General features: G+C 47.4%; 1 protein-coding gene across 1 annotated transcript in view; it reads right to left on the bottom strand.

The window, feature by feature from the left end:
• Positions 1-7,581, bottom strand: part of LOC104072729 (glutamate receptor ionotropic, kainate 3-like) — a gene marked incomplete at both ends in the record, with an annotated part of 14,832 nt that extends 7,251 nt beyond the window's left edge. The window contains 3 exons of the mRNA XM_009572273.1: positions 4,318-4,501; positions 5,869-6,126; positions 7,405-7,581. Coding sequence (XP_009570568.1) covers positions 4,318-4,501; positions 5,869-6,126; positions 7,405-7,581 — 619 coding nt within the window. The remainder of the gene's footprint in view (positions 1-4,317; positions 4,502-5,868; positions 6,127-7,404) is intronic.
• Positions 7,582-13,902: the final 6,321 nt, after the last annotated feature.

Here is a 13,902-nt window from a genome sequence, read left to right as displayed (position 1 = left end):
GGAGATGAGGGAAAGGTCGTTAGTAAGAGTGGATACAAGAATATAACAACAGTCATGCAACGTAAACCTCTAAAGAGCTGATCTGGTAAACGCAGCAGGAGACAGACCCAGAAACACAGAAGCTGGATTCTGGATCAATCCTGTGAAGCAGTTAAGCATGTGCTTAGCCAGCAAGAGACATGTGCTTAAGTGCTGAGCTGAACTGTGGTCCTCAAACCTTTCTGAAATGGCAGCAGAGCCTCGGTGTCCCACTCCCATGGAGGCCAGTGGCATTTCTGGGTGTTGCTGTGCCACAGAAAGCCGGGACACCGGCTGTGGCACACTGCCATGCTCACGGGTCACACATGGTACAAAATCTTCCAGGGATGCAGGCTTGCTTCTGTTGGGACAACTGGGAGAAAGGGGGTTGCCTTTCCTTCTCAGATACCAAACAACCAGCAACCTTACATAAAGCTGCGCAGAATGACCATAAAGCAGCCTATTCTAATGGTTACAAGTCCATGTAACCATGGCTAAGAATCTAAGTGAAAGGCTTTTTATTTCTTACATGTGTATTTCTGGTGCTCTGCATCCCCTCCCCTTCAGTGCCCGTTCGTATAACGTGTACCTATAGCTCTTGTCTGTGAGTCCCTCCTTCCTGCGTACAACAGCCAGATTCCAACGTAGTGCCTGGTTTGGAAATGGGTCAGTGAAAGTATAGGCACAGGGATGGGGAGCAGGAACATCTCCCGTCCCTCAGCCCTTGGAGATCGTGGTCCGGACTCGAGGGCTGTTGGCCAGCCCAGGCTCTAGGTGTGCCAGCCCCGACACGAAGGATGGTTTGTGCAGATTGCTGGGATTTGCATAACTGAGCCGTGGAGAGAACATGCTGTTCTGTGAGGTTTGTCAGAGAATGACTGTGGGCTGAAGGGACCTTGGCTGGATGACCTTGCCCAGGCCCTACTCAACACAAGGGGAATGTGTTTCTGCCTATGAGAAGGGTCACCTTGAAGTTGGTGGCTGGCTAAAGGAAAGAGATTCCCATGGTTTTGACTATGGTGCTGACTCTGTGAGCAAGTTTTCTGGAGAAAACACATGCAAGAGCACTTTAAAATCTCCACTGATGAGAAGATGACTTCAAGTCCCCCCAGGAAATGTTTGCTTCTTTGGTTTTTGCTAAAATTACTAGGGTAGAACTTAGGTTCCAGGAAGGAAGTGACAGTTTGAAAAGAAGTGAGATGTCAAAAAACGAGGAAAAAGGAAAGGATCTAGATTACAAGCCTAGATATTGTAACTCTAGAGTGTGACTTTTTCTGGCCTGGAAGTACCTTTTAGAAAGCCTGGCAGCGGCCTCTGTGCGGCAGCGTGCCGCCCCGTCCCCTCCTCCCTGCCTGGTCAGTGGGTCTGCAGGGCTGCGTCGTAGCTCTCCCCTGACCTGCACACCCAGGTGCAAAGAGCTGGAGCAGGGAACGGTACCTCAGTATGTGAAGCATCAGTTAAACGATGTGAAACCAATCGAGAGTAAATCATGAGATTCCAGTTCAGATTCTACAGCTGGATCAGTGGTAGGTGAAGAGTCCAGACCTGCTGTACGAAGCAAGCCCCAGCTTCCCAGTACTTGCAGCCTGTGTGCAGGATTCATCTGGGTTTGTGGGGAAATGAATAAATGATAAACCTGGTGGATAAGCTACAGGCAGTCACCAGGATGAGAATGGGAGCTCCATTAAAGTTGAGACAGGCACATCTGTGTGCTGCAGAGTGCAGCAACTGTTCAGAGACAGCTGCCAAGGAGAACAGAGAAGCTGGGAAGCCAGAGAACAGATGTAAAGCATTAACAAGTGACCAAAAATGAGCAAGGCCAGAGAACCTGGGGTAGGATGGGAAGGCCTCACAAGCAGGCCCAGCTCTGTGATAGGTTTCTACAATGATTTGTTTGTCCAAGAGGGTAAAATAATGAATGGTTTGATGTTTGAGTCGCTCCGAGCAACCCAGACTGGAGCAGTATGTGGCAACATCATCTGTACGTCTTTGTGCCAGCTCTTGTGTTGTTATTCATGGATTAGTAATCCATGGGGTTTTTTTACTAATTCAGTCTAAAAATACTGCTCAGATTATCAGCGGAGTGCCTTGCTACTCGTGTGCTGTGGGAGCGTGTTACCGTAAATAACTTGGGAGCAAGATCTGGGCTGGCTTGATGCTGTGTGCTTAGTCAGAGCTACTTTAGCGAGCGTAGGCTATAGTTGCTCAAGCCATTTTGTGTTACCTAAAGATGTGCAGTTAAAATCAGTACCAAGTGGTGGAAACTTTAGCCCGAGTCTCGAGAGAACCTTTTCTGCATCCATCGGTGCTGCACTGGGGCGGGCAGCGCAGCCAAGAGGCTCTGGGGACCTTGCCTGGTCGGAGCAAACACCAGAGGCCAAACATCTGCAAAGCTAACGAGTGTCTTACCAAAATGTTACAAAAGGCAAATAATAGCAATAATATGTGAATGTTATTGTTTCCGGGACAAACAGAAGGCTGGGCCATTCTTCCCTGACTTCTTTTGCCGTCCAGTTTTTTTTCTGTGTGTTGTTCTCCTAACACCGCGAAGCAAAAGCAGACTCCCCTCTTCCAGGAGAAGGTTTTGGCTTTACCCAGCTCGTACTTTCGGTGAATGTGCAAAGCAGAGCGTGAGGAGGGCAGTGTGGAGTAAGGATCAGGAAGCCTGTTTTTTATCCCATCCTATGGAAAAGTAAAAAGCTATTTCACAAGTGAAGATGGCACCTCTAGACGTGCATTTCTTGATACGGGTAGAAAAGCTAGGAAAAGATGAGGTTTCTGAGCTTCCTAATTCTTCAGCAAATGTGAGTGCCAACAGTGAGAGAGACTGGGGGTCGCGGTGTACACTGCTCAGAGCCTCCCCAGTGTTATACACTGCAGCGTGCAAGTGTTCAGAGAGGTTTGGGTTTGTGCATCTTCCCAAACTCTGAAAATATTTAACAGCTTTTTCGTGAGTAAAAATATACTATGTAATATTGCTAAGCTGAAATCCATGGCTTTGGGTCCTGAAAAAAACCAACACACACACAAAGCCAGCCAGAAGGACTTAGAAAGACTTCTTTCCCCCTAGTCCCCCCTCTCCTCCATCTTCCTCACTCTGCACGCACAGTGATGAGCAGAGCAGATGGCACAATACACTATAATAAACTGCATAATAAGTGAACAGCACCAAACACAGCCAGCATGTTAAAATAATAGGCAGGAGACAATGAGTCCCTTATATTGCTTTCTTTAATAATCCCTCCCAGGCTTTCTGATTTCTCTGAACACTTCCCTTCATTTTGCATCAAGCAGGCTGCAAGAGAAGTCTCTTTCCACGTGCTTGCTTTCTCAGCCCTTCAGGGGATTTATTTAATCTATGTGGTAGTGTCTTGCTGGGCTGATATGAGCAACACTTCCACTGGCTGGTTTTTAGCATTCTTTGTGAGAGCATTTTCCTCTGCCTTATGTTGACCCTGAAACCTAAAGGCACTTGGAAATGAGCAGGAGACTGGGGTGAGCAGCAAACCTTCTGGTCTGCGAAAAATGCCAGTGGAGGAACTCGGGGAGAAAGGAGAGAGACCAAATGAATGGAAAATCACTGACATCTGGCTTAAAGTCCAAGAACTGCATGCGGTGCTCATGAAGGGACAGAGGATGCTGTCCCTCCCCGGCTGGCCCCGTCCTGGCTGCTTGCAGCAAGCCACAGGACTGCGTGCGCAACTCAGAAAATAGCTAACCAAAGCGAAGCGTTTTATACCCTGCCCTGTGTGGGCATGTATTCACAAACCTGGGGGCATGGAGCAGCACAGAAGGGAAAGAAGACATTTAAAATCGGCAAGCGTGAAAAGCTCGTACAGGGCTAAATGAACAGTGGCAGAAGTGGCCCAGAGCACCGTCCTGCCCGATGCCCGGGCTGAGGGGGAGCAGCGAGCGCTGCTCCCGACGGCGGCGGGTGGAGGGCAGAGGGCTGGGGCTGCGCGGCCGCAGACAGAAGCGAGACAACAGCCTGGTCTTAGCGCTGCATTCGACACGGACACTTGGCACTTTCTCCTCCCGTAACATTTGTTCGTTCTTCCCGACAGTCGCTTTTTGATACTTCCCTTCTTTTTCAGTGAAAACTACATTTTCTGTAGAAATCCAATAGTATCCTTGGAAAATGTACATGTTGTATCTTTTAGTGTAGCTGTGGATTGTGGACGGAGGGAAAGCTGCAGGTCTGCACCCTGTCTGCGGGGCTCTCCCTGCAGTACGGCCACCCCACAGTACACACGGGTCCCTTGGTGGCCACTTTTGCTTCGCCCCCGCTGCCCCCCGCTCACCTGCTTGAGGATCTGAGCCGCCATCAGGTGGCTGCAGTCGAAGATGATGCGAAATTCCCTGCCCCGCTTCATCTCCTTCAGCAGCGGCCGGGCATCGTCGGTGTCCAGCGGGAGCTGGCGGATTTTCAGCCGGATATTGTACCTTGATGGGGCCATGATGAGCTCTTGCAGCCGTATAAGGCCTTCAGGCATTGCACAAAGACAAACCCACAGTGTTACAGGAAAGTCTGCCTTTGCCCTGCAGGCTGGGTATCACAGCAAGTTATTTCCTCCTGTATTATTTTATGGAATGCAATCAAGACTTTCCTCCCTCCCTCAAACGGCCATTGCTAAAGGCATATCAAAGCCAAGGTGTCACGTGTCAATCGTTAAAACCCCAGGTATTTCCAGAGCAGTCATTCTAAGGCAGAATGGCTTTTCCTGGTGTTTTCCTGCTGCCCCTGCACCCAGCTATGGTAGAGCTGGGGTCCCTGCGCTAGGTAGGAAGAGGAGAATAGCAGATTGGTCCTAAACTTTGACATCTCTGGGATCATGACATTTTTTCTTAGGCAGATATGTCCTTGAGAAAGGACAGAATGTGATAATCAGCGATACGACAAATTAAAATCTGCAGTATTTACTATGCACAACAGCAAAAGAAAAAAAAGAATATGCACTTAGATTTATGAATAGCATAGTTCATAATGGTCACTTAATCACAACTTGTAACTTTCTTACTACCCTTAGAATTAATTCCGTTTTTATGCAGAAGGTACAAAGCCACGCTGGATGCAGCTGAGCAGGAATTATTGGTATCTGACGTTGCAAGAAGAAATTCAGCAGATGCCTATTGCAAGGAGGAAAAGAGAAGCATATCCCTCTGCATAGTGGAAGAAATACATTAGAATATGCCATGAAGGGAACATTCTGTGACCCACATTTGCAAAACAGGAATGTCAAACTGTGTTCTCATCAGTCCTCCCCTAAAGAAACCACTTGGTTTAGTGGAATTAGGTTGGACAGGCTATCCAATGTGTCTTTTGTTTTGGGTTTTTTTTTAATCTGTAGTGCTGTGCAGTGGTTTGCTTTGTTTAACTGTCAACAGCTTTCTTTATGTGAAAAACTTTGTCAGCTATGCTTTATAGAATTAGCCAGAAAACAAAAAACTTTCCAGAACTGCTTTTGCTTTTAGCTGGGAAACTGCACCCTCAGTGGCAGCCACAGACCAAGGTCTTTGCTTGTGTAGATGGGCACCGCGGTGCCAAATACAGCCGAGCTGAGCCACATCACAACAGAGGACAATTAAATCCTCCCCTTGACCCTTTGTCAGCTGGGGTGGTGCTGAGGGTTACCCACTTTCTAAGCGCTTTGTGAATGAAATGCTTCAGAAAGGATCCCAGGGTCTTCTACAATGCTCACCTGAATGCTTGGGAACCAGTGTGTCCCCGTGCATTGACCACTGCATGGTGTGTCATTTTGCTCCTAAAAGGGTTCATTAGAAAAGTTCCGAAATGGGACCCCCAACAAAAAATCTCCTGGATTCTTCCTTTCAAGCCCCTCCTTTACCTACCTGTACTGTCATCGTAAACCACAGTGGCTGACCTCCATTTCAAATACTGCACAAGGTCCAGAATGGCATGGCTAAGGGAAGCATAGTCAGGATACAGGTTGACATAGAAAGTGTCCTTGTTATCCAAAGGGTGATGCTTCCATCGAAGCTGTATGTGGGGGACTTCCAGGGCATTGCAGATAGACTGGACGGCATTGGTACAGGAGCCTTGGGAAGGTCCGAATATTGCGACGACCCCCAGAGCGAGCTGGTCACAGGCTGGAAAGGGAAGGGAAGGGAAGGATGCTGTCAGTAAAGGTTCGGGCACCTCTGCGGCAGCGGTGAGCATCGGGGCAGCCTCCTCGCCCCCGCCTGGCAGGGCAGCCCTGGGGGCACTGGCTTCTTCCTGACCTGGACCGTGGAGCCGTGGACGGACAGACAAGCTTCTGGGCACTAACAGCAGCACAGATATTGGGTAATTGCAACAGAGAGGAGAGGCAGAGGAGGAACTGTGGCAGGCAGGGGTCTGGACCAGTGGCTAGAGGTACAGGGAAGTTTTCCAGAGGAGGGAATAACGGCTGCGGTGTGTTAGAAATGGCTGAGCCTCCGGAGTTTTGAAAGAAATACCCAGAGATGATCAGAACTGCCCCGACAAATGCGTTTTTCCATTAATTTTAATAGATTTTTTTTCCTGCAAAATAATGCTTTTCATAGCTTTGTTCAAGCTTCACTGAGACATTAGAACAACTACATGTGGGGCTGTGTTTTTTGGGGGAGGGAAGTATAAATTTTTCAGAGGAACAGGAACAGGTTATTTCTCAGCTGCCTCTGCAGGTCCTCCCAAACTGAACGCTATCACTTACCACTATCAGCAGGAGCTTTGTGACGGCTGCATTTCATGAAAAGATTTTAGGAAAGCTGCTGCTCCCAGCCCGAGGGGGGCACAAACGCAGAGAACAGCTGAGGCACGTGCTGAGGAAACCTCCGCAACAAAACAGTCTTAAAAAGGGACAGCTGGGGTCAGTGAACTCTGTGAGCAGGTATCCCCTCTCTCCGGTGATGCCCCTCGTATAACTGTGAGCTCAGGCAGCAGGTTTCATTTCTCCCAAAACAGAAGCAAACTCAATAAGCCCTCAGGTCATCAGCCGCACAGCCTTTGCTGTGTACTCCCGTTTCTTCCCTCCCCTTCAGTAATTCAAGTGGGCTGCTGTTATCTGATAATAAAAAATGACTGTCTGTTAGGAAGAGAACAGAATTTCTACACTAGGGATGTTAAAACTGCCAGGGATACACTAAAATAAACAAAGGCATGGCCTACAGACCTGCGCTCAGGATTAGAAGCAAACACTGAAAGGAGTTTTGTGAGGTTTTCAGAGGAAAAAAAGAATCGTTGTTCCCCTTATATTAAAATGCCTCCGGAAGGTCAGCTCCTGGAGGGCTTCTAATCTCAATCACTGACTAGAGCAGGACAAAATGAGCTGCTGGGTCTCAAGCCAACCCGTGCCTTTTCTTAATGAATAAATGGCCACAAAGCTGCTAAGTGTGCTGTGCTCTTACCTTTCTTAGTTGCTTCAAAACTGTCGTGGAAGTGTATCCTCTGAATATCATAGGTTAGTGTTGTGTTAGGCAGCAAAGTTCTGTTTCTATTAATAATATTGGCAGAAAATCTGAAGGCTTGCTCCTCAGCACTCATAACCTGGGTATTGGGGCCATCCGCATACTCAAAGATTCCTCCTGCAAGACACGACAAAACCAGCATTAAGCCACATAGAGTTTGATTATTAATCTTATGCAGCAAGGACAAGAAGACTCTTGGATAGAGCTGTGACATTTGCAGGCTGAACAAGCCTTGCTCCCAGGACATTTCCTGGACTGAAATAAAGACATGAAAACATTTGGGTTTTTGTTACATGCTGGTCCACAGAAGTGTTCAGAATGCCAGCTTTTCAAGGCAATAGGGGACAAATTTAAAATCTTGGAATATTTTTATGAGATAATGAGTGGCTTCCCATAATACTTTAGGACCAGACCTTGGGAAGTGCGGACAGGCGCAGCTGCAGAGGTGCTCCGGGTTTGTGCTCTGAGGAGTTACTGCGGGACGAAGCTGGCACTGCCCTTCCCTCTGTGCCACGCTGGACCCCTCCCTGCCTTGTCCACCCATCTCCAAGTCCTCACGCAGGAGGCAGGCACTGCAGCACTGCTGCTTGCTATTTTTAGTGCCTTTTTTAGTCCCCTTCTCATCTTTTATGGTTCCTCATGCTTAGTTATCCAAGTTCTTAATTCAGACCAGCGGAGACTTCTGAATTTGCCTACCCTACAGCTTATCTGCTCAATAATGCACATCTCGAATGCATGCTTTCCCGTGTTCAGAAGTTGTTAATGCCATTACACCTCCCCAAGGGCAGCAAGCTCATGTCACAGTGTCGCTGGGTTTCTTGGCTTTGTATCTGTGAGCCTTGTCCTCAGTTCCCCACTGACAGCCACTCTAATTGAAGTGACTCAGTGCAGGCGTAAATTATGTAATTGCATGCCCTTGTCTCTCAGATGTAGGCACCGTCCTGTGCCCCTTACAGAGCCACGGAAAGACACATAAACCTTGCTCTATCTTATTAAAAAGTAAACCAAAATAATTAATGGATAAGCGAGATAAGCAAGTGCAATTGGTAACAGATGGTCTCTGGGTTCATTAGCAGAGGGAGAATCTTCCTCTTCCATTTAAGGTAGACCTGAAATGTTTTGCTATAGACAACAGATGTCTACTCAGCCCTCCTAGTTTTCCAGCAACTGCATGAATCCTCCTCCAGGAGCCCGAACACATTATCTATAGTTTTTGTGGCAATTTGGTGTAAGCCAAGAGTGCCACTTTGGCAAGAGCCAAGCTGACATTTCTGTTGACAACCATGCTGTGTGCGTCCTCCCAGGAACCCGACCAAAGCTGTGGGCTGAGCAAACCACAGCAGCAATGCTTGGAGATTTTCACAGCAAGGGTGCAAAGGAAGTTGCAGAAGGCCTTTGACTTTTCTGCTCCCCAAGATCATGGCAATTCACTTCCCGCCTCCTGCAGACTTTGGGCATCTGTGTCCCAGTTGTAAAGTGCGTGTGGTAATTAATTTACATTCATAAACATCCAAAAACGTTTGAGCTGTTCGCTGCATGCCTCTGGTAGAAAAAAAATACTACTGATCTCAGTACTAACTTAGGCAATAGGGGGAAGAATAAAGAAAAAGAGGCTGAATGCTCATTCTGGAGACCCATTTCAGTTCCATGCGAACTTCAAGCAAGTCACTTATGACCAGGTTTTCAATCTAGAATGCCTAGCAGTGTAGGCAGGAGCCTAGCAAAATTGTCCAAGTGCTTCATTCTCACTGGATCATACCAAAACATTTGGTTATTGACAGGTGCAAGGAAAATTATTCATCCATATCAAAGTTTGCACATGCTGGTAGCTCAATCTAAGTTTCTTAGGGCGGAGAAAGTTCATACACAGTATTACAGCAGAAACAATAAACAAAAGTAAAGTGAGCGTGAGATTCATCCCTTTGTCTTTCTGTTCAAAGCTTTACTGACCAGAACATTTTAGCAAAGGACTTTTTGTTTTCTAGCATCATCCTGAAGTGATAACTGAGTTCATGTTACATTGATTATCAGCTAGCTGACATTAGGGTTTCTCTTAGTCCAGAGCTTTCAGCGTTGCTTTGGAGCATGTCTTATTAAGATAGAATATAGAAGGACTGGGTATGTGGATTATTGGTGTTGATCCCAAATAAATTCACGTTCCAGACATCCAACTGAATATAACAGGCTTTTTGACAGAAAAGAATTTTCTGTGCAGCCACCCAATACCTTGAATTTAGTGCCAGGCAATGAGAAAGCAGACAGACAGAAGTAATGTATTTCTGGTTATACTGCTGGGTGCTGAATATATTGGGACAATGTGAAATCTACTGCAGTTGTTAAGGTGTTGAAGAGCAGCCACCACATGCAACAGCCTGCTCTTTCCTCAGAAATCAGGAGAGCGTCTGACGGCAGATCTGCGCTGCAGCCGGGCGTGCTGAGCACAGCCCTGTCCCTCTGGCAGCGGCTCCCCGTTCCCGGAGATCGCGCGCTGCCGTGTCTCTTGGCTTGTGCGCCTCTCCTTCAGAGATGTTATTCCGATCATTATTTAAAGAGCCTAATAACCGGCTTGAAACAGCTGATTAATGCATAATCTTCATCATGATTACATAGCATAACTGGCATTAATTTGAAAAGCCAGCTAATTATGAAAATAATTGTTGCAGCTTTTTTACTTGAGCAAAATGGAGAATATCAGCTTGTGCTATTGAGCGAATGAGGGATGTGACATCAGCTGGCTGATCAGCGGGCTGGGGGGACCCCATGCGTCCCCCACAACCCTCAGCGGGAAAGATGAAGCAATACCACGCTGGGCAATCTGCTGCAAAGTGTTCAGACAAACAAACTTTGTCAGCTCTCCCTGTGCTCCCCAGAGAGAGTGATCGCATGTGGGTCTTACGACAGTAACCTCACTGTGACTTTACTCTTATAAAAATATAGAAAGTCAATGGGCTATAAAAAGTCAACAACAAAACAGTTTCCACTTTTATATACTACCTATAAAGAAGTTTCATCTGAGATAGTAAAGGTCCTTTAGTGTTGCTGTCTGTCTCTAAACCATTTCTGCCTCCACCCTATTTTTTATGATACTTCAAATGTCTTGGAGATTAATTGATGCTGCTCACTTGACCTGGTGCTAACAACCTTTTCCAGTATTGCCTCTGTCCTTTCATGCTAGCTCCCCCTTCCTTCTTTCTTTACCTCCCGTAGCTTTGCAGACAGATAAAAGATGGCCGTGCTGAGGTCTGTCACGATTTGCAACGTCCTCCTGATGTTCACGAGAGCATTTGCTGCCAAATTTATCCAGGAAGGGACTGTGCTGTTTCCTTGACCAGTCAATACAGCCCACAGACTCCCTACTGCAACACCATGTGTTGTTCAACACACACTGAGGTTTAACAACTTCAGGTTGCATTTGTTTGCATATATGTTTCTCCCTGAAAACCTTCTTTTTATGCCATGTTTGTTTGGTCTTTAGTGCAATGGGATCCAGGTCTGGCAATCAGCCTTGTAGGAGATGCCTCAGCACAAACTGTCGATATCTTCTCAAGCAGGACAGGATCAAACGCTATCAACGGTTATCACTTACTTTTACATATTTTTTGATGGAGTCATCCATTATTACATCTGACTTCTTGGATTTTAAATATCAATCACCAGGCAGGTTAAATAATTACTCAGTTGTCTTTTACCTTTAAAGCAGACTAATTGCTCTCCAGAGAATGTCAATCAGCAAATGAGAAAACACACTAATTAGAATCAACTTCCCTTCCTATTATTTTATATTATTTTATTTGATGACCACTGACGTTGCTGCTGAGGTGGGGAGGTTTAAAAATTCAAAATGCAAACGCCTCAAAGCAAACGCCTGAAACTCTTTGATTAGATCTAGACTAGAAGAGCAAGAGCAGGGCCAGGCCACGGGAAGGAGGCTGGCACTGCACGTGAAGGGAGGTTTAGCTGCAAAGCACAGAGGATCTCACTCTGAGTAGCAGAAAATTAGCCTCTCCATTCAGGGTAAAATCTGAATCCCACGAAACACCTGAAATCCCACTGACGTCAATCAGAACAGGTCCAAGTCTGTCTGCATCAAGCAAAGACATGCTGCACTCCTCCATCTCCAGGTGATGATGCTGGAAGACCTTTGGAATGGCCCCAGGAGGGAGCCAGAAAGAAGCCTGGTCAATGGGATGGGAGTCCTTTTCCAGTGCTTTAGCTTATCCTGAGCTGTGGCTGTGCAGGCTGAATGCAATCAGAGTTATTTTTAGCTTTGTCGAAAGCTAAGTCAAGAAAGTCAAAGTATTTTAGGTTTTCACTTTCTCCCCTCTTCCCCTTTTTAACAAAACGAACAGCTTCATTCTCAGAAAGAAAATTCCAACAGCCCTCCGTGTGTGGTGTGATCTCTTATCTTTTACTCCTTATAAAATCACCGAGTTACTTAGCTTTGAAGAACAACTATTTCTGATAACACTCTTCTCTCCCCCGCTGACAGTGTTGTTAACACATTTAGACAGCTTTCTGACAGTCTCTTTCCATGTGACATCCTGGAAGAAATACTTGTTTTGAAATAGCTCTTGCTGAGGATGGAGCCAGCCTGAGCTCCTCCGGGGACGCGAGAGCTCCTGCCTCCGTCTCACAGACCTCTCGTGCCCCAAGGTCTGTATTTTATGTATTTTTTCTCTGAGGTCACAAAACATCTTTCTTGTTGAACAGCAGGGCTGGCTGTGGCAAGGCAATTTGTCCTCTTCTGATGGGCTCTGCTTTGGGGACAGTATTAGCAAATGGGCCGATCAGGACCAGTACGCACCATTTAGTGCCTGTTCCTCCAGGATGCTGCTCGGAGGGTCCCCGAGGCAGGAGGATGGGAGAGCCCTTCCTCACAAGACGTGCCTCCCCTGGGAAGAACTGGTGCTTCTGCTTATCTGACCAGTCCAGTGGAGAGAATTTCACTATCATGGCCCAGGTCCCTCCAGGGAGGGATCTCTCTCTCTCTCTCTCTCTCTATATATATATCTTTTATACCGATAAAGAGAAATGAGATAACACTGGTGGGAAGTAAAAGAAAGTTCTCAGGAGCACGAGGTTGTGCTGCTGGGAATGGAGCTAAAACTCCCAGAGCCTGCCTGTCAGCGTGGGACTGTTACAGTCTCAAATGCAATAATACTGAATGCAGTGAAAGCAGCAAAATCCAGAAGGCAATAAATATCACCAAAAAAAAAAGGAAAAGCAATGACAGATTTGTTCACAAGAAATCTCTCCTTGCAGTTTCCCCCAAGGAGCTGCTACTATAAAATGCTCCACAAGTAAATGCAGCTGAAGCTGGAGTTGGTCCCTCGTTCAGCCAGGCATTCAGTGGAGCCCAGCTACCTGCTGTGGATGCCAGCGGGTGTTCTCCAAACAGAAACAAAATCATCCTATAAATTGATGAGTGAGGAAGGCAGTGCTGAGGAATGTTGGGGGCTCCCACCCTATTCAGTCGAGAGCCCTTTTTACGGCCCGGGAAGTCCTTGCACCCCAGAGATTGCAGTGGAGCCCTCTGCCCTGATCCTCCGCAGGCTCCCGTCAGACTGCGTGCCAGACTGCAGCAGCCCGGGATGCATTCCCTGCAGCAGGACCAGGGATGGGCTCAATGCAAAGGCAGTAAACAGATCTTGCAAACTTACTGAAACAAACCTCCTGGGAAGGAGCTGAAAATAATTTCTTACGTCCGTCAATGCGTTTCTGATTTTGACAGAACAATGGAGCGGCAGCATCTGAGTTCCTGTCCCCGTAAACTGCTGCTGATCATGGATCAGCCTTGTCACTTCAGCGTGGCATTGCTTAATGTGATGCAGCACAGCCACGTATCCAAAGCAATTTCAGGCTTCATAAACATGCATCGCGCAAGAGAGACCCTGTGCAGGAATCTGCTGCTGCTGCTGCTGCTCCCAGGCCCACGCTGTCCCCTGCCCACGGAGGTTGCTCTCTCTCTGGATGCTAATTGCGGAAAGAACAGGAGGAGGATCTGACTCCGAACGCAGGAAGATGATTAACCTCAGAGCCGGTGTGTCTGGAGCAATCACTCACACGCCTGTGTTCATTACACATCTCTTTTATAAGAATTAAAAAGGAATCGGGCCTGTCCCTGAGCAGACAAACGTTACTCCCCTGGCAGTTTCTCTGGCTCCCAGGTCCGGGGTATTTCCAGCTGTATTTTCTGAGGGCCCCAGGGTTCACTCGGCCTCCATGGGCTGACGAAGCCCATGATGTACCTGCCCAGCTGGAAGCTTCCCTGTGTCCACGATACCCTACAGCGAGGTGGAGCCAGGCGGGTGCTCGGCACAGCCCCCCACGCTCTGTCTGCCCGCTCGAATTGCATGGCTGGGGGGGGCGTGAATGCCCCGGCTTATATTGCCGGATTTGCTCCCTAATGGCCTTCAGAAGAGGAAGACACCTCTCACG

This window comes from Fulmarus glacialis, unplaced genomic scaffold (genome assembly GCF_000690835.1).
Source record: "Fulmarus glacialis isolate BGI_N327 unplaced genomic scaffold, ASM69083v1 scaffold40982, whole genome shotgun sequence".
Taxonomy (NCBI): domain Eukaryota; kingdom Metazoa; phylum Chordata; class Aves; order Procellariiformes; family Procellariidae; genus Fulmarus; species Fulmarus glacialis.
Note: the sequence above shows the minus strand (reverse complement) of the source record. Positions and strands in the feature narration are given on the sequence as shown.